The 21,569-nt window shown below is 38.2% G+C and overlaps 1 protein-coding gene across 11 annotated transcripts in view; it reads right to left on the bottom strand.

Moving 5' to 3' along the window:
* Positions 1-21,569, bottom strand: part of mast4 (microtubule associated serine/threonine kinase family member 4) — a 99,440-nt gene that overhangs the window by 30,942 nt on the left and 46,929 nt on the right. For 5 of the 11 annotated variants that reach the window (XM_016662751.1, XM_016662750.1, XM_016662749.1 and 2 more), the window contains 2 exons: positions 17,118-17,149; positions 8,938-9,018 (listed from right to left, as the gene is read on the bottom strand). In XM_016662751.1, the coding sequence (XP_016518237.1) occupies positions 8,938-9,018; positions 17,118-17,149 (113 nt within the window). Of the gene's footprint in view, positions 1-3,774; positions 4,151-8,937; positions 9,019-11,341; positions 11,656-17,117; positions 17,150-21,569 lie in introns of those variants that run through there. The other 6 variants (XM_016662752.1, XM_016662759.1, XM_007575812.2 and 3 more) reach the window with 3 other exon arrangements.

Genomic DNA, 21,569 nt, shown 5'->3' on the forward strand with positions numbered 1-21,569 from the left:
CTGGTTAGCATGACGGTTCCCGGTTTCAGATTAGAGACGGACAGCGGAACTACAAAGACCCTGAAGAGAAACGCATTCCCTTCAAGGTCATGGACTTAAAATCAATGATGCACTGTTACATAAGCCCCTCGGAGACCTAAACCGTCTTCAGCAGAGTTCACTAAAACGTTATTCAATAATAATCTGCATGCTACAAATCCCCCATTAAATCTGCTTGGTATTTTACCAGGGGCTAAAAATTACAATTTATGTATTTTTCATGAAGAGCAACAAAAAAAAGAAAATACAGATTTATCCATTTAATACAATTAGAGAAACACAAGAATAATTTATGTTGCAGAAAAAGACAGAGGAAGGGACGAATAGCAGTCAGTCAGTGGTGCAGGCCTCCTGCCTGTGTGCTGCAGCAGTGATCAAAAACAATCTAATTCACACAGGCTACTGCAAAGACGCTCAAACACATGAGCTGGCAGTCCTCATGTCTCTGTTGACAGTGCTGCAGAGCAGGACCTACAGGTACAGGCACTGCAGAGCATCAATGTCAGTCAGAAGCCACAAAGATGGCGTCACGCTTTTAAATGACGTTCTGCTTTCTTGGGATTTTCAAGGAAACAGTCACAGTATTCAGATTAGAGCTGCAGCTAATGTTTATTTTAGCGACTGAGTAATCTATCAATTATTTTGATGATTAATCGAGCAGCGGGATAAAAAAAGGGGGCACGTTCTGCAGGTTTTTCATTTAAACACTTAAGTTCTATTTTGTAGTTTTTAAAATGAATGAAAAATAATTTAATATTTCTTTTCAGGCCTTTCTGCTTGACGTGGCATCAATATAACGCAGATTTGATTTATTGACTATCTTTTGATTAACCAATCAATAATTGAACAGCAAAAGTTACCAATTACAAGTATTTTCCTAGAACTTGAGGAGTTCCATGTATTTACAGTCGAAGAAAAAATGTTTTTTTATCTTAAATGCAAAATGCATTTATACAGTGAGAGTCGTACTAAATGTGGGATTTTTATGGCTATCTTCAAGTATTTATGTTGTCAATTAGAATATTATTTTAGTCTTAAAACGGGACAATCTCAGGCTTTTTCACATTCACACTATTTTCGTATAAGGAAAGTTTATCATCTGATGTCCCTGTAATCTGTGATTTTTGAACCAATGGGATTAAGGGGGAAAAATAACTCGGGTTAATTTAGTTACAAACTGAAGGTTGGCAATGTATTTATTTTCAACCTGTTGTGCTCTGATGTACTAACATAAATGCAGTGAAACATTGTGCCTTCAAAAGTCAATTATTTGTAACATAAAGTCTTTCTTCTCGGTAAGGATCTGGCTGTTCTGTGAAGGTTTTAAAGGTTTATTAGAGAACATTTGAGAGAAAAAAGCACCATGATGACTGAGAGGGATACAGAAAAAAAGTCAGGGAAAAAGTTATAGAGAAGTTCAAAGCCGGGTTATGTGATAAAACGTTAATCCCAAACTCACAGATTAATGTTTAATCAATCATTTGAAAGTGGAAACAGTGTGATACTACCAAGACACGGTCAGAGGATGAGCAGCGGAGATCTGCAGCTCAGGTGGGCCAAAGACTGGCCGGACATCAAGCAAGCCAGAAGGAGAGCTGATGAGGCTGCTTAGATAAAATTTGAGCTTTTTTCTGATTTACATGAAAAAGTTCCATTCAAATCGACTCAATTCAAATGCGGGCCAAACTTTCAGATTTTCATCTGTGAAAAGCTTTGAAAATAGTTTTTATTTTCCCAATTCATGATTAAGAATTTCTTGTTAGATGATCAATTATATATATATATAAAATCCATCAACCATAAAAATCATCATGAGCAGCTCCTTGTCAGGGTAAAAAGTCAAACCATGTTTCTAAACATTTTCTATTGAGCAAGTGATGCATTTTAACATGGGCTAGCAGAATAGAAACAGCAGAAATCTTTGTCACGACAGAGCGAGTGGATAGTCCATATGTGTTCAAAAATGATCAAATATGATGAGATCTGCTCATAAGCTCTCACTGTGGATTAATGCTACTCCACTGCTTCCTAATCAAGCTTTCATTCCTTCACCATCATCTCAGCATAGGAAGCACCCCCCACTGTTACTACTGAAGCCGAGCACTTCATGAGCATTCACTAAACTGGCTGCTACTGGATTACTTTATGGAAAAAAATCAAGTCGTCTTCCTTACATCTGATTCTTGGTAGCTGAGCTTTAGCAGCATTACCTCTGCAGATAAACGGGGATAATCGTGTTGGTTTAGTGAAGCTTTAAGGGCTGGAGGATGATAGAGAGAAAGTAGGCCAGTGTTTCTGGAGACATGCTAACTGATGTGAATGCTGTGCTTCATTAAAAATCTTTGTTTCACTCCAAAAAGACCGCAAACTCTTTATTCAGTGACTAAAAATACCTTCTGAGCGTCTTTATGACAGTTACTTTCTGAACCAAATCAGTTTATTTTTACCTTGCGTCCACAAAGTAATCTGAATCTGTCAGGAGCAATTTCTTAGACGTCGGCCCGGCTGCGTATTCGGGCCGCAAGAAGCGGCAAAAAATAGATCAAACTCTTAATTCCCAAAGCTCTGCATTCAGATTGCCGACATCCGTAGCCTGACCCATGTCAACAAAAAGCCACGATTAATCTTTTTCAGTTCTGTGAGCGGAGCTCTGTCGTCACAGCTGTCAGGTGAGCTGCCACTGTGGGGTGAAATGAATTGCTGCGATGAGCTGACAAACCTAGATTCAAAGTCAAACATATGACACATGCAGATCTATTAATAGAATTAAAAAAAAAACAGATGAAAGGTCCGGCGATTAAAGCACAGCAACACTTTTGTTGTTTTCCTCGAGCTGAAATCAGATGGTATTGTTTTTGTTCTTGTGAGAATTTATCATTTTTATACACCTCCACTGATTAAAGAATGCTACTTACTTCCTATTTATTTAGACTTAACAAAGAGAGTTCAATGTGATATTAAAAGTTAAAAATTGGAAAAGAATTCTAAAAATACTGAAACCTCTGTCATGTTATAGTCATATTTCATATGTATATTAAGCAACATGTACAGTAACGCATCATCGACACACATGGATTATTGTTTTCGGCTGAGGAAAAAATGGTCAGTTTTTCATTTTAAGCTGTTCTGCAGCAAAAAAAAAAAAAGAGGTCAGGAAAGGGATTAAAAACAAATATGATTATATAGACTTTCACCAATACTGTGGTCCCAGCAATATACAGCTAACGGAGATCAAGGGGCTTAGCTGGTGAAGTATGAAGTTTCAGCTAAGTTTATTTTCCAGAAAAAGTGTAATTCTTTAAGCTGCAACATCAAAAATGGTTCACAAGACCAAGTCCAAGTCGGCTGTCTTCAATAAAAACCAGACAATTTCTCACAGGCGAACTCTGAGTCAACTATTTCAGTTGTGAATGCAAACCGTGACTTCTATGAACACACACAGGATCAGCATCTTCACTTTTCCACTGTTATTTAACTGGGATGGTACATAGGAAAGTACACATCCTGTGTGTGAAAAGCGTGTCAGAACGACAAACATCCAGTTGCCATTTGGCTCACAAAGCAAATAATACAGAACAGGCCAGAAGGAAACACCCGTCTTCTAGTTCAAGAAGAGAAGGTCTGGGAACTAAATCATGATTACAGTTTAATGACTAATCTGTTTGTTCAGCTAAGAAATTTACACAAGTGACACAACGGCGCTGAAAAGTGCAGCAGCTTCATTTCGAACGATACCTTTGGGATCGACGCAGACGGGCTCCGCTGAAGAAATGTGGCATGTTAAAGTTGGACAGCACCGTCCACGGACTGGAGTCGGACATTGTGTCCGCGTCATGCCAGAGGGGGAGATGCAAAGGGGGCTTCTGAGGTCCTGATGAGAAGCGACGGCTGCCGGGGTTTAGGAGGTTATGACCCCCGGAGCACTGCTGGCAAGGTCCAAACTTCCTCTGTAGGGACACATCTGCAGCCAGCTGCGGCATTAAACGCTACTGTCGCCGAGGGCGCGTTGTCCTCAAACAACAAAAGGAAAAAAAAAAAAAGTAATCCGGGGACTGGATCAAAGGAAGGCACAGAGAGCGCGCGATCCAGGTCAGGTGTTGACAACCTCCGCTGCGGCAGGGACGCGACACCCAACACCGGCCGACTCAACCCGTCTCACGGCAGCTGTTCTGCAGCACGCCAAACGCTTGTCCTGCTCCCTTCGCTCAACATGCTTCATATCATGTAACAGGCATATACCACTTCACATCCTGGGGAACGGAGGGAGGGAGGAGGACTGCATCATCAACACATGCTGCCGCGCTCTTGCTGCTTTCAAAGATTACACAGGTCCGGTGGGTCAGCGTTTCCAGTGTGAGGTGTGTAAAAATTGTACGATTTTTTTTTACCAACTGCTGAAAAACAAAATAAAAAATAAATAAATCTTTGACTGTTCCTTCCTCAAGAGAGTTATGGCTTATTTATTTGACGAGAGCCTCGCCTTAACTAAATCACCTTTGTCCCATGACTCATTTCCTGTTTGACTTTTAAAAACTACAGAGCGACTTAAAGACGTAAAGACAGATGTAGATTTGTTTAATAAAGAAAACATCTTGATATATAAAAACTATTAAGAATATTATAGTCCAAACAGTTTTGTAAGTTTGTCTACTACGGTAAATAAAAAGTGAGGATTAATTTTAACAATATTTGATTAGGAGGTTGACTGCTGAATTAATAATTAACATTTAATTTCTGTGTTGAATTTGGATGAGCGACTGATCTTTGGCTACGGCAACCAGAGGTCGATTTCAAATCAGAATAAATTTTACTCTCAGAATCACTCATTATAAATAATTTGTAAGAACTTATCAAATATAAAATGCAACAATTTTAATTGAAAAAAAGTCAAGTAAGAAACAAAATAAAATAAAACTGAGACTCAAATTGTTCATCTCTGAACAACCTGCAACATGCTCACTTGTTTCTTTATTCAACATGCCTGACACCTCTGCCATTAAACATTAACGACAAACATAAAAAATGATTTAATAGACAGAAAATTACACAAATCAATCCCTCATTTATTTGCTCAATGTCATATAAATCAGCTGCATGATTAAAAAGAAAAAAAGATAAAATTGGTTAATATTGCAATGCTTATTTACCAATCAGTAAAGGGTGTTAATGTTTTTGGATGTCATAGGACTTCTATTTCCAACCCAACTAAGACACGATTTCTGCTCTGTTGACACTAAAACTTAAATTTAGAGGTAAAGTATTGGTTTGTAAAGGAAGCTAAATTGAGTGCCACATCCAGAGGTTTTAACAAGTTTTATAGAAGGAGGACAATATATGAATGGAGCAAAGTACGATAACAAATCTGCAGCCAGGTGCTTGGAAATGCTTATATTTCTAGACAGTTCATATTTTTATGTCGTCAGACTTGTTAACTTATATTACAGCAGTAGAGGACAGTAAAATGATGTGCATAGTAGGACCGGAGGACACTCAGGTTGTTGTAGATGACTCTAATCACTTGCCAAGTGCTCTGCCAGGAAGGGGAAAACAGCTGAGCGAGACAGGCAGAGCAAAACCGACAAAGGAAAACACACTAGTATGACTGGCACATAACCACTGGTCCCACCTCCCTGTGCCTCTCTTCTGTAATAAAGTGTCATCAGAGGTCGCTTTCGACAGCGAAAAAGCTGGAGTTTGCGAGCGCGTTCTCTCTGAGAGGGTCGGCCGGTCTCCCTGCAGGCTGATGTGACAGCCTTCACTCTAATTATGGCTCTGCTCCGTTTCGCTGCTCCACATAAGAAATGACAGTTCAGACGGTTCAAAGTCAAACCTGCACACAGCGGCACAAGAGCCGCGGAGTGGAAAACTCATTCAAACAAACAAAACGCGCATTTACTTTTTTTTTTTTTTTTTTTACACACCGAGTCTGTTAACATCTGACAAATGAGTTTAGAGCGCTTCCCTTCCCATGAGCGAGTTTTTACAGTTGTGTTTTGTTAACATTTATTGGTGCTAACTTGCAGTTTGACTTTCCTTGCTTTGATTGTTAAGACTCGAGCTGTTTTTTTTTTTTTTTGTTGTTGTTGCAGCCAAATGTTGGAGACGACGAGGATAAACATAAAAAAAACCCTCATCAGGACAGACTCAAATAATGCTACATTAAAAAAACACTGAATAAAAAGACAATAATAAATCTATTTCCATGTTGTGGCACAAAGTTTACAGTTGAGTTGAAGTTTGTGTGTTTCAATATGATGAGTTTTCTTTTCTAAATTGACATAACAGGACTGGGCTTGGCACAGGAACAAATTTTGCTGGATGATAAATTTTCCCAAAAGTTATCGCAATAAATAATGTTTTGAGCCCATTTTCTAGTAATATCATGATAATGGCATAATAATGCAAGAACATATTCTCAAAGATCAATAAACTTTAAATTCTAACTAACATTTAAAACTGGAAAGGGAAATTTTAAAATATCCATAATAAACCAACAGAAACAACAAATAAAATGAACCATGAAGAATCTGTAAACAAAAATGTCTTACAAAACATAAGCTGGTTGAGACCAAAGCACCAGACTGAAGACTTTTCTCACCTTAGAGGAAAACGATAAGTATAAGTGATGCAAATGGAAACCAAACTCGTTTTAATTTATCATGCAAATTTATTGTTTATTGTCCTATATAGGAGTGGAAATCTTTCTCAGCTTCCCGATTTATAATGCTATGATTAAAACATGCAGTTTGTTGTGTTTCCAAATATTTTCCTTCAGTCGTACACAGCCTGCGTACGGCGTGGCGCTTGTCCAAGCTGTTTCTGCTTTAATACAGAGGGTGAATGATGTGACCTTGTGTTTACCATAAGCTGTCCCTCTGCTGCGCTTACGCACTTCTGAGTTACCTATTTCACTTTAGGAAACTCTATATAAAATGTAAAATAAATAATGAAAGGTCTCGTCACTCAGGGAACACAGCGTAGAATTAGACTGAATAGATCTGCTCATGGATCAGGAACATTGTCACCAATACCCAATATAGAATTATTTTCAGTATTGGGACCGATACAGATATTGAATCAGTGCTTCTTCACATTACCATGTTCTCTGCATGTTCTGCTCTACATCCAGGTCCTTTATGTTTGCTTTCTACTAACAATAATATGCTGCAAACATTGCCACCCTAACCTAATAACGTGTGTGTGACAACCTTGGCTTACGATTATTAGGTAAAACAGGAAGTAATTTGTTGAACACCTGCCTGGGAGCTTATGACCTGCTTTGGTTCACCAGTGAAACCATTATTTTCTCTCAGTGCAAAGAGCCGCTGCTTATGTTTCTAAAATGATATTCCTAACCATATTAAATTGGGCTTTTCATTATATGATGACATTCAATATTTGCACTGGTGTATTAGATGAAATCAAATCTTGCATTTGATCACACAGGAAACACTGCATTTAGAAAAAAAAGAAGAAAAAAACCAGCTCAGTGCTGTTGTATGCAGCTGACTCATTTTACCGCCTGCTTCACTTGACTGTCTGTGAAAGCTGCACAGCACAAGAGGAGAACAAGAGCGAGTTGGGTGGGTGTCTCATTCTATTCATTGATGCTGCAAATTCTCAAAAACAAGCAAGTCTGTTGAATGAGATGGAGAGGAAGAAAAAAAAAGACCCAAACATGCTGCAAGTTTCATTTCAAACATTTAACCGTCAGCAAATCTTTAGCATCAAATGATATGAACTTGAAATGTCACAGAGAGATTTGTTGCAAAAGGAGCAAGTTCAAGCACAGAATATTTACCAAGTGGCAATAAGAGGAGAGGGAAAGATGGTCAACAAAAATCCAATCATTTTAGGTGGAGTTTCCATTACTGGTCTGATGGTTACCAAAACTAGCAAGGACATGGACTCAACCTGAACAGGAATATCTGAACTCCATCTGATTAATTTAATTGTATTCAAGAAATGTTCTTGAAATCACTGATGGAGAAAACAAAGGATGGGGATTAGAGATGCACCAATTGCAGTTTTCTAATCGATCACTGATATTTCAAAGCTTGACCTGCTGATTCAGATTGGTCGATTTTCACACCTTTGCAGAGGCAGATGAGATCGGTTTCACATGCAAGTATCAGCCGATCATAGATCACCCGCAATTCAAGAAATCTGCGTCGATTTATCAGTGCACCACTCTTATTTTTCTCTAAATATTGGTCAAATGTAAACGCCATGTTACGTATAATGAATATATCATTTCATCCAAAAATAAACAGGATTTGTAACACTGGTAAAACAGTATGAACTGCTGATTGTTCTTATTCATTTTGTTTAAGTTTGACTTAAATTATAAAAAATATATTTAAATATAGAATAGAAAAAAAGGGGGTTGTCCAAGAGTACATATTGCCTTTTAGTCTAGAAAACCTGAAATCAAAGAAGAAACTTTATGTAGATCCATATTACAAAATAAAGAAATATATAAGACACAAGGTCAGATACCATCTACAAACAACTCCATAACTAAGTGGTAAATGTACACATTTAGCCATCATTAGCTTCCATTATTTGCAGGACTTTTCATTCCAAAATGAATCAGTCCAGGATTGGATCCATTCTTCACTTTGATGCATTGCTAATGCCCCAAATCCTACTTAGCACATGAAAGAGGAGCAAAACGTCAGAACAGAACAGGGCATGATGAGGGTAGGCGGGGGGTTGGTGGCCTTATCAACATTACATAAGCTCTGTGTCCTCTTACGGCATTTTAATGGGGCTTGACGTTTTAGAGGGCAAACTGAAGATTCTGCTTCACGTTAGAAAAATGAAAATTGGCAACCAAACAAACAAACAAAAAAAAAAACCCCACAAGACATCCACGGTTGAACAACTGTTGCTTACCTCCAGAAATGAAAGGCGTGCAGTGGGCTGCACGGACTGCAGGGGCTAGTGGGAGTGGGGCTCAAGCTTCGGGGAGTGAGGCTGTAAGTTAAATGGAGTGCAGTGAATAGTTGTCCTTTATCACATACAGGACAGTCAGACCGCCACAAACCGCCGCCACCGCGCAGCTCTGACATGAGCAAAAATGAAGACGGCAGCATCAGTAAATGATCCCTGTCAGACCAATCTAATTGTGTTTGAGGAGCAGGTTCCCGAGGCATTCGTCTGGTTTCTGCAGTGTTTGGTTGACATTGAGCCTGTGGGCTGTGCCAGACTAAAATGACAGCAGGCAATAAAGAGCACCTGTTAAAAAGGCGAACGGTCATAAAAAGGAGTTAGAAATTGACCTAAGGTTGACGAGGAGGTTGCAAGCAGAGTTGTTCCTGCTTCTGCGATCACAAGGAAAGCTTTTACCTTTTACCGTGCGAGGTCATATGTTTAATCTCTGCTTCAGCTGGACTGCCAGCAGCACTGCAGAGCAAAGGTGAGTTACTTTTACTGCAGTGGCTTCCATTCATCAAATAGTAAAATGTGGAAAGAGCCCAAAGCAAACCAGAAAAATAAGCCAACAGTAACATGATAATAAATGACTTAATTTAGGGAATAATTTGAGAATTTTCATAACGATTTTAGTGCGATGCTAAGGAGACCTCTCATTGTCAGTGATTTTACTGAACGCAGTGACATGTTTCAGCAACATGCCAGGCATTTTCCTCTGTGTTTATCTTGAGTCAACAGAACATCATCTTGCTTGAACAGTCAACATACCTAAAAATAAAAATAGTCCCCTTACAAGTGCAGCTTTTCCATTTCTTTTAAAAGATATAATTGTGATTAAAAAATGACTAACAACTAGAGGACAATTTTAAAATATTACTGTTACAGATCCACCGAGACGTTTGCTGCGTTCAGCTTGATTTGCTCCGAGTGATGATCAGAAATTAAAAAGAAAAAAAGTTAAACCTAAGCTCCATCAAACTGTGCATTCAACAACACTCTTTAGTGTAGATGTTGTTAGTGAAGGAAGAAACTCAAAGTTTGACATTTTTGGCAATAGGAAGCCATTTAAAATAAAATCAGAGGAAGCGCAGAAATGCAAGACACATTTTAAGTGAGAATTATTTTCTCTGACATGTTGAGACATTTCTGTGCTCCATTCAGGCTGCAACAGACCAAGAGAAAATGCAGCATTCAGTGGATACCAGGAAGGTATGAGAAAGTTGCTTTTTTAAAATAATTTAAAGTTTAAACTTTAATCCATCCTGGAGCATGTTGGATTTGGGAATGCTGGAAGCTTTCTGGGAATGTAACAATATACATCTGACATCGCCTGTGCTCTAAACCTAAATAAAATTAAATCTCTACAACAGGAAGGCTAGAATGAGTATCTGTGTTGTTCTTGTTAGATCCTATTTTAGCTCTTAAAGAATCATTTGAATCAATTAAAAGCCATCAGTTGGTCAAAGCTTAAAAACATGGAGATGAGAAATTGATCACAAATTCTGATCGGTGGATCTCTATTATTGTTAATGAACCGTTTTTTATATTTTCAGTATTCACAAATATACTAAGGCAGATGATACGTGTCAGAAAAGGAATATTGTTAGTTTTGGTCCCTCAGTGTGGTTTGTTGACAAAAAAAAAAAATCAAATACTACCATGGCAACACCGCAATAAATTAATAAAAGGATGATGTTCAGTGAGCACAATTTGCTTAGACACAAAGGTAAGAATGTGTTTGCCAGTTCTCATTGTCTATAGGGAAAAGAAGTGGGTTAGAACATTTTGTTTAATGACTGAGTTACTTTAGTATCGGCCCAAAAATCTGCATAGAAATAACGTCATTCAGCAATCCAATTGGCTCAGCTGCAAAATTTAAACCCTTAAGTACGGAGAACCATGACAAATGCCTCGGTGACCCAAATAAAACATGTATTGAATCGTGCAAAACGGCACAGTCTGTGATAAAGCTGCCAATGTAAACACACAGTCTTCAGTAATTCACCGCTTCCCACCTTATTGATCACATGCAGGCATGTTTTTTTTTCCCTAACATGTGCGTTATTTTGTCATCACTCACGCCTGCGAATTAAGCCACTCCTTTATGTTATTTTGTCCACGAAATACACGCATAAAAACCTCAAACTGCAGAAACACGCATGCAGACTCGGATACGCAGGCAGGCTGCTGTTGCCTAGGTGGGGAGGATTTGACATTAGACTTCCTGCTGCAGATGCTGCTGCTGCTAATGCTAACACTGCCTAGAGCAGAAGGCAACAGTGAAAAGACAGCAACAAATCTGACACAGAGACACATGAAGCTACAAATAGGAGTTGCCTTGAATAAGAGGAAAGAAAATACTCACTCCAACGTCAGCCCAGGAATTCTCAGTCTCTCCCGCTGGGCTTTCATGGCTGAACTGTGCTCGTTTGCTCTATTGTGGTCATGATATGAATTCACGCTGTCTGCCTGCTGCCAGCTCCCACTACCCCCCACCCCCCCACTGCACCGACAAAGAGACAAACCCAGCCACCACAGTGCAATCAGACCGATTGGTTTCCTCTTCCCCCCGAGAAGAAGGGAGGGGGACTACAATCCTTGTTTTGGTCTTTCCATGTTCCACCTTGAAGCTGTCAAATGAGATCCTCATATGGCAGAGAAAGGCATGGAGGCAGGACAATACCCCCTTCTTCCCTCCCCTAATACACGCCCCCTGTTCCTTAATACCACTGACCCCCCTTCCACCTCCACCAGCTGGTGGTGTGCTCCATGGCAGAAATTCATGCAATACACTGAAGTGCTGCTACGTGCAGTCACCTTGACAGCCGCTAACATGAGGCGCGCAGTGCACAACACAATGTTGCCACAACCACAGGGATGATGTCATCTCCGACAGAGACAACACGGCGCACCGCTAACGAGTCAGCGTCCGCATGAGGGGCGAGGGGGACAGGCAACGGCACAAACAAAAACAAACTTGGGAAAAACTAAAACAAAAAGGTAAAAAAATAAAATGAAATTTATGAGAGTGTACATTGTGATATTTCAAAACTCTTAATGTCCTAAATCAGCTCAGATTCTTTTCTTTCAGATTTCTTCAATTGAATCGTTTCACCTAAACAGTAAGTAGATGAACAAACATGATTGGTAGCTGTTCTGTTCAGATGTGCAGAAGTTACAGAAATCTTTCTTTAATAGTAGAAAATTAATGAGGCACAAATTTGGATGTGCAACGATGCCACTTGACAAAATGTAATGATTTACAGTGTTGTGTTTTTTTTTTATCATTTGTATTTCTGTGTTTTTATGATGCACAGCATTATGATTTGTGGCAGAAATGTATTACAGAAAAACTTGATTGGAGAAATCAAACCATCAAAAAACTGAAGTAGTGATCTCCTGTTTTCATTTCTGAAAATATAAAAAAACCCCTAAATAATCCGTTGGGGAGGGGAAAAAACTTGAGAGATTTTTGAATGGTTTTTTTCACAGTTTTTTACAGATTATACTCTTAAATAAACAGTAGCAAAGTAGAATATTAAACCAAAATAATTTAATAAATTAACTTAAGCAGGAACAAGACATTTCTAAGAGCAGCTGCGCTGTAATCTGGGCCAGATCTGGGACTTCTCTACCCGACCAACTCAGCAAACACCTCAGAAATCTGGATCTGTAGAATCAAAACATGCAGATTCACAGTTACATGTGAATCTGGAACGAGTTTTCCAAATCACTTTTTTTTTATATTGGAAAAACCATGATATACATGCAGAAGGTTAAAGTGAGCTGCTCATAAACCAATGTCAGTGATTTCAAAATCAACCTTACTGATCTATTGTTGTAAAGCAGCAACAGGAACATTAAGACCCAAATGGGTTAAATTGCATCAATGACTCAGAGGCAGATAAGCATGCTGACGTACGAAATGCTGAACGACCAAAGGAGGAGGTCGTTATAGATTTATTTCTCCCCTTTGCCCAGTTTATAATTAGTAATTTCCAGAAAGTGTAACAGAAAGCTGAGGTAAAAATAATGCAATAATGGAAAAGAAACTAAACCTGAAGAACTTTGACCTTCTGACTTTTCAATTGTATAAAAGACAATAAGCTGTAAACAGTAACCAGAGCATAAGATTGCTTACGCACTAAATATTCAGTTCCTATCTAGCTGAACAGATCTAGCAAACCTTGGTTTGCTAGATCAACTTAAACTTAAAAGTTTTATTATCCCTGTTTGCTGTTCAAAATTATTGAAATTTAACTGCCACACATCCAATTACATTAAAGAAAACTAAAACTATGAATTAATGCAAGACTTTTACCAACACAACACCAAGTTGTCAATTTTGTTCATACTCAAATGTAAACCTGAAGCGTTATAGTGTTTTCACACCTGATGGCCCGATAGATTTAGTTCAACTGGGGACCAAAATCGCAACATTTGCTACATTTTCAGCTGGCGTCGTTTGCTTCCAGGTGAAACTAACAAAACCCTTTGAAAAACCTTTTCACTCCCAACCTGTGGGGGGCGCTGCACCAAAAAATATATGAGGCAACAACACAAAAACCTATGACAGAGAGAACAACTTCCTTCTTCACAAAATGTAAATGAAAATGGAGTCTCATAGATTTTAGCGTTTGTAAAATCTGTCTGTTGTCTTTGGCAGAAAACCATGATTCATGTCATGTGAAATTAAAGCTCTCATACAGTCTATAGCTTGTTTCCTGCTTTTGGTGAGGTCTCCAGTCTGCTTGCATTCGCATTTCAAGCACAACAGAGGTCACATTTTTGGAACAAATCCAAGTTCAATTAAAGTGGACTAAACAGGGCTGGTGTGAACACAACTTCAGACTCTGGAAAATTAGCCCAAACTTTCCACAGTGCAATAATTCTGAGAACTTAAATCCCCTGAGCTGCTGATCATCTCTTCCAGGTTATATTGCTGATAAAATAATACCGGACCAGACTTTTTATAGTCTGAAAGTCCTGCAGTTATACTCGGTCCCTGCCTTTGTCTATGACAGGTGCTTCCTGTGTCAGAGCAATTTCAAAAGTCCAAAAGAAGCAACAGATTAATCCTCAACAAACCAAGGAAGTTAATGATGCCATCAGATATCTTAAGATTTTAATCTTCAGTTGGAGAGTGTGTTTAATTTATTGTGCAGCTGTACTGATAACTAATCTTCTGCCTCCATTTGTGCAAATCAGTGCAACAACATTACTTCCTTTACACGAACACTGGCCAAAAATGTGATCATCAGGCTTGGCTAACTTGAAATATGGCTGTGAATGCTGTTGGCAGCTGCTAAATCACTGAGTTCAAGGCTCTTTGGAGAAGCAGGTGTAACCTTAACAGGTTCAAAACAAGAAGAACTTTAGGATGATTGATTGTCAATTAGTCCGTAATGACAAATCACAAGAAAACACAATCCATAGATACAACTGCAGCAAAAGGTGTCAAAGGATTTCACCAGTTTAACAGAGTCATTAAACTTAACAAAAGTTGAGGCCTTCCTTGTTGACCAGCAGAATTACAACTAAAACAGAGATCACCTTTAAAAATCCAGAAAAATGACAACGTACAGTAGTTTGAATCAAATGGGATTATAAAATAAATTCATTTTGTTATAACTCACTGCTTCTGATGAAGATAGACATGAAGGACGATGACTCAGCTGAATTTCATTAATAAGATTTAATTAATGTGATTCATAAAACCTCTGATGACTCACTCGTAGAAGTGGATATCCTCTATTGAAATAGTAAAGTTTGATAACTAGTACTCCAACTTTATCAAGATATTTTCATAGGTTTCACAAAGCGAGCCGATACTAAAGTAAAACATTTTAAAAGGCACCTGACCATATAAAGAAAACTTTAAACCATATGAGAAACGGCATATTGTAAAACCAATGGTTTAATTTTTAAACAACGTACAGTCACAATAAACGGATAAGGCTGAGGTTTGACCACTCAATAAAACTTTTCCCTGACAATGAGATACTACTGGTGTGTAAGGAGCATTGCAGTTTGTTTTTAAGAAAATAACTAATGAAACAACTGAAGCTAAAGCATTCAGGATAATACATATTAATTCGTCAGGAAAATAAGTAGCAATAGGACAGAGCAGACCGTGATTTCAACAGCATTTTCTGTCAACTACAACAACAAAACAGTGGAAGTCAATGCAGGTTATTAAAACCAACCGAGTACGACATCATCTGCAGAGATCAGGTTGATGAAGCTCAGCTGACTGCATCTGTTAAACTGGATGTAAGATCATCCACAGTGAGCAGATCGTCTTTAAGATCCAGTTACAATGGAATGTGTTGGTGGGGAAGAGAGTAAGCCCCGAGTTTGACCAGCGTAATGTTAGTGCTGATGACAGGAAATGAGATCAGAACTGATAGTCAACAAACAGATTGAGTTGTTGGGCTTAAAGCCAGCATGAAAGTTCAAACTATTAATAGTAATCTGTCAACCAGTGAAACATGTGTTGCAAACAAACTCCAAATGCACCAGCCTTCCCTCATGTGGCGATGGAAAATGGAGTAGTGATGAAAACTGAAAGACAACTGAAGACTAAAGACAATTAAAGACACGGCGGCACGGCTCATCACGTTAATGGCATCAAATTTTCAATAGATGGCACTCTATCACAGTAAAACCTCAGAGAGCTCAGAGAATCAGGTAACGATTTTATTTAAACAGACAGGGTTTCCTTTAAGGTTAGGAGAGAAGAAGAGCATTTTGTTCTTTACTCGTATCATATCTAAGATGTTTTTACCCACGACTAAAACACTGACATCACAACAGTCACTTCTACTGTGATGCGAAAAAAGCTGCCAGATTTTTAGACAACGAGGCAGTCATTTTTGCCAGTCATCAGATTCGTCTCATCATGGTTGTCTTGCATTTATTGCTATGGTTACCAAGGTCACTTTAGGCTCCGGCGCTCTAAATATAAATGAGTGCAGTTAGTGTTTTCACTGCAGCAAGTAGTGGAGGGTCACCTCCATCAGAGCTGCTGAGGTTGCAGCAAGAGCATAAAGGATCAATCAACAATAAGTTCAGTTATAAAATGTAGCTAAATTGATCAAGGTGCAAGTTGATCTCCGTCATGTTTTTATGTCTTAAAAACTGTGTTTTGCTCACAGAGAGAGAAAAAAAGAAGTAACTTTTGACAGTTTTTGCACTTTGGTTTACATTCATTACTTTTAGTTTATTTTGGCTTTTAAAGTGCCAAAGAAATGACGGATCATAAATCAGCTGGATATGAATAGGTGTACAGTTGAAAATATATAAAATAAAGTTGTAAAGCTCTTTTTATTGATAACAGGAGAAAACTTCATTTTATCAAGAAGATCTGTGACAAGGTAGAAATGACTAATAGGTTAATAAGGCTGATCACAGCAATAAATAATATTAATAAAAAGAAGGTATTTACTTTGTATTGCTAAGCTAATAACATTACACAAAAATATTGTGAATGTGAAAGAAAATAGCTGCTGAGTATCAGAAATAAACATTCTTAGATCAATTCCAGGTGAGTTACACATTTTTACTTGCTTTCAAATTTTTATTTGTAAAATAAATTTTAAAACATGTCCACCTTACAGTTGTTTAGTATTTTGTGTAAGTCAGGCACATAAACTCTAAATAAATAATACTAACGTTTTTGTGGTTATAAGTAAAAACAAATAAATATGTGGAAATTTAAAATGTGTATCAGTTCACTACACCAAGTAAACCAGAATAAATAGAAATAAGCGCAATCCAATACTTCGCTATTTTGTTGAGCTTTAAATTCAACTTGCAGATATATTGTGGATCTCCTGAATTCTAGTGAGAGACTGTAGCAAGGTTTCCAATAAGCTACACATAAAAGCAAATTCATCTGCTTTTATGATGCCTAGTAGTGAACTGATCTATAAACCACCACAATATTCACAAGACTTCCCTTCATCAAGCTGGATTGGATTGCTTTTTTATTTGGTTGTATTTTAAAAACTGACACAATGCTAGTGTTTTGTGAGATTATGTTATTTCTTTCACAGTTCCATGATATTTATGAGTCAATCAGGGGAAATGAAAAGGAGTGCACATGCCCAAGCAGCTCAATGTAACATAATGGTACTTACAAACTGCCTCTTCTGGGAAGACTCAGCTCCTTCTGCAGACACAAAGAAAGATAATGCATAAGTAAATGAATCAAAACTTAGTTTTTTTTGTCTGTATGTGGATTAAAAGACTGTAAAGAATAAGTGCAATAAAATGACACCCCATTTATCGAACCCTAAAGCATATCCAGAAGGCTTTGTTTTTCATAATCTACTTTAGAAATGTTGATTATTAAAGTTCAGCTCAATAACAGTTTAAAAATACTAATGGGAAACTCCTTCAAGATGGAATGACAGTCAAATTGTAGAAAATCAAGTGAATTTAAGGCTGAGTTTGTTTTGAACTCCATCTTTTTGTTGCAGAAACAGCTTCACCGTTTCACACCCAGGAAACTGGGAACAGTATTTACTCTGCCTCCATCTGTGTATGAACCCGTTTGATCCTTAATGCAACAGCTGAAGAAACATTATTGTTCTTACATGTTCACATAATAAACAATCCCACTTAGTTTAAATCTGGAGTGTGTTTGTCAGATAAGTGGTCAGATATGTGCCAGTGGTTCAACCTGCAAAATTAGGAGACATGTTTGAATTCATGCAGCTTTTCAAACCACAGAGATTGGTCTGCAGCTGCAGAATCACAAGATCGGGTCGAAAGCAGATAAGGAACCAACAATGCTCTCCTTGTTCTGCAGAGATTACCCTTTCTCACAAGCTTGTTGCATAAAAGTGTAATACTATTAACCAACGGTGGCAACTAAAGCTCTAGTGAGTTGTTTTTCTTAAACTTAGTAAAGTACGAGTTATTCATCAGGAGAAATAAAATGCTAAATGGAACAACGTCCGAAAAATGTTTTTTAGCTGGTATCAGAAACCAAACTCATTTCTTAATAAATCTGTAATGCCCTGACCTTAGATATTGGAGTTGAATATTCAAATTGCTGCTGTTTTTTCATTTCAATCATGCATCACTAAATAAATTTCAAGTTTGGGTTTTCTGAGCTATTTGGAGCGTGCAGTAACGTTTTCTGCCTCTACGAACCTCTGCTGGTGCACTGTCAGCCAGCTGGCTGAAAGAAGGCTGCTTTATTTTTACCTCACTCATTAAAAGACAAATTACACCGTTTAGAAATACACTCAAAGATAATGTTAAAACTCGACAAGCTGCGAGTCTCTGATAAGCAGACGACTGCAAGCCAGCTGCTCGACACGTTAGACAAACTATTTGGATAACAAGAAATTATACATTAAATATGTTTAGCAGAAAATTGTTTCGGATGATTGCCGAGTTTGCTTAAGCCAATGCATCCATTTAACAACAGATGTTAGATTCTGTAACTAAGAACCAAAATCCTGTTCTTCAAGAGACACCGTCTATATTCTGTATTAAGAGCAACTTCTATATGTCTAAGTGCTGTTAAAGTGTTATTAATACTCTATGTTATAAAATACTAGGCCATGCCTATTCTCATTAGGAATGGTCATTATTAAAAACGACTTCAGAGACCAATCTAGATCTATAAAGAGAAATCTCAGCCCAGCTGGGAACTTTCTTTCAGCAAAAGGATTTCAGGATTTGGCTAAAATGTCACTGTGCTAAATGTGTAATTAGTTTAGACCATGTGAGTGATCAAGAGAAAGCACCATGAGGTCATTTTAAACTCAGTTCTTAATTTGTCTGTTCTTCAAATTACATTTGGATATGAAAAAAAAAAAAAAATCAGGCAGAAAGTGAAAGAAAAAGACATCCTGTTTCTCAGAGTCGCAGTAGTGTTGGGTTTGGTACCTGCAACCTATTCAGCCAAAACACAGGTGATTTTCAGCTGGACAGAGTAAAGTCATTAAAGTGCATCACAGAACATATTTCTTTAGGATGCCAGACGACAAATACGTAAACCGCATTACACCGCTAATGATACTGCGGCTGCTACAGCATCTGTTAGCATTCCAGCACGTCAAAGACGACATGAGTCACGAGGAGACAGTCACTCGAGCCATATGTTGATCTATAGAGTCCCTCCAGACTGCACACGTCTGCCTAGTTACAGCAGGATTTAGCAGTGAATGAAGAGTTTCTGCTGCCACAGCACCTCTCTGTGCCTTCTTTGGAGAAACAAATACCCAACGTCTGGAGCCGTTTACCTGGGAGACAACAAACGCCACTGATTAGATCAGTGTACACTGGTTTTCCCAACAACAGACTGAGATGAGCCGGCTCCTTTGTCTTGAACGTTGTAGGACATGATGCCGTTTGTACAGTCAGCAAAAACAGCGATCTCCCTCTGGCATCAATTAGGACGTAACGTCTGACTCCTACTGCTTCCTGGATAAGACCAAGGGCAACTTATTGATATGCAGAAGACGCCTTGAGAGATGTAGTTCAATCACAGCAGTCCAGACCAGAGTGGCTGTTATGTGGTATAAATATATGTTACTGTGAAAATAATGTGCGAGGAAAATATTTACAGAAGGTTAGAGACATTCTGTAATAATTCCAGAGTTTTTATTTATTTATTTATTTATTTATTTATTTTTTACAATTTTTAGAATAAGCAAAGCTTGTGAAAAGACAAACTTCCACTTGGCAAATGTAAGAACTAGATGGATGCATTTATCCAAATGGTTTTAAGTTTATGCATAGCAAAACTTTGAGCTTTCAGAAACTAACTACTTTCACAACAATGCAGCTCTACTTTAAATTAAGCAAATATTAAAGCCCAGTGAGAAATTACTGATCTTGTTCTTGAAATGTCTTTTCTTTTAAAGCTTGCCGTTTGTTGAATTGATTTTCACATTTGACGTTGTTCAGCAAGAACAACCCAACATAGCAACCTAAGAAATAAATTATAGATCAGCTCTGAATCTTTATTAAAAAACCCCTCAAACCTTGAAGATAACCATTTGTTTTTAACAATGCGATGGAGGCGATCGCCTGCACAGGGAACTGATCACTTCAACAACAACTCGCAAGCTGTGCAGCATGAAATCACAAGGCTGTTGCTCATCTCTAGGTGGGAAAACACAATCGTCACCCGACTTCTTCATTAGAGCTGTGTGAGATTCGCTTGGCTTCACTGTGAAGAGAGACACCAGTTGCTGCTCTGCTGTACGAAATATGCTTTTTCCTCAAAATTCAAACATTAGCTTAGCCTAAAATAGCTTTAGATAAAGCAAGGGCCTGTAGTTAATTGGAACATTGGGAGCTAATTTCACAAACAATAAGATGTCACTAAAAATCTAAGCAGCTTGTTGAAGCAGTTTGTTGCTTTCACATTTAAAAGCAACAAAAAGTGGGAAAACATTTATTTTTATTTTAAGGGTGCATTCACACCTGTTCAGTCCACATTAATCAAATTCAAGCTTATTTGCAGGGTTTGTTTGGGGAAGTGGGCCATCGAACTCTGATAACCAAAAAAGCCTAAAAACGAGGTCTCGGTTCGGTGAAGTGAACTCCAGCACGGTTCGAATCCATATGTGAACACCAAGCAAACCAGAGATCACTCCACAACCAGAAAGTGGACTACATTGCAGGGCATTCTGGCTAAATACAGCCAAAACAAATGAGTATATATGGCGCTAGCAAGAGAAATGGCTCGTGGTCTTTTAGACCAGAAGAGAAAGTCTACATCAGCTTAAATTTGACGCTACTCCATTTTTTAAATATTTTACGAAAAAGGAAGTTGCGCTCCTTTTTTCGTCAGTGGCTTTCATGTTTTTTCCTTCAGTGGTTCTTGGTGGTGGTTATCACAAAACCCTAAGAGACCTTGTTGTTATACTGCTACCGCTAAATATAAGGTGAGGTAAAAGGCCTGTACTTAATCAAGTCAGAGAACTCAAAAGCGCTTTACGCTACAATGAGTCTTTCACCTATTTGCACACTGAGGGTGGTGAGCTACACTGTAACCACAGATGCCCTGGGGCATCTTGACAGAAGTCCGCCCGAGGGTATAATCAATCGATGCCACCAGAACCTCTGACCACCACCAGCAAGCAAAGCAGATCAAGTGTCGTCCAACAACACAACCGCAAAGTGAGTAAAAAGTCAAGCTCGCCTCTTACAGCAACAAATCCTATTTTCTGAGCCACTGTGGTCTCTGTTGGAAAACTTCGGGCATGCAAACTTCAGCATTCTTAAAAGGTCAATATCATTTAGTTTGATTTTATTTTGCTGAATGTTTTCTTCTCCATCTTTCAGGTTTTTTTTTTAAATTTTTTATCCGAGACCAGAATTTTACCATGAAAAATCTCCACAGCAGCAATGGGAATGTGTGTCGTTGCTCTGCTTTAAATGATAGAAATAAGAGCATTTCTATGTCATTTAGTTTTCCATTTTGTGTTAATTCAAATTTAAAACCTGATTGAAGTCTTTTCCCCCTCTATAAACCAAGGTGACTGCTGCGTTGCACGTTTTTTGCATTAAGAGCCATTTTCTCTTCAACAAAACTCCTTCCGTTCCCTTTTTTTCCATCTGTC

The sequence above is a fragment of the Poecilia formosa genome, unplaced genomic scaffold, assembly GCF_000485575.1.
Source record: "Poecilia formosa unplaced genomic scaffold, Poecilia_formosa-5.1.2 Scaffold389, whole genome shotgun sequence".
NCBI lineage: Eukaryota > Metazoa > Chordata > Actinopteri > Cyprinodontiformes > Poeciliidae > Poecilia > Poecilia formosa.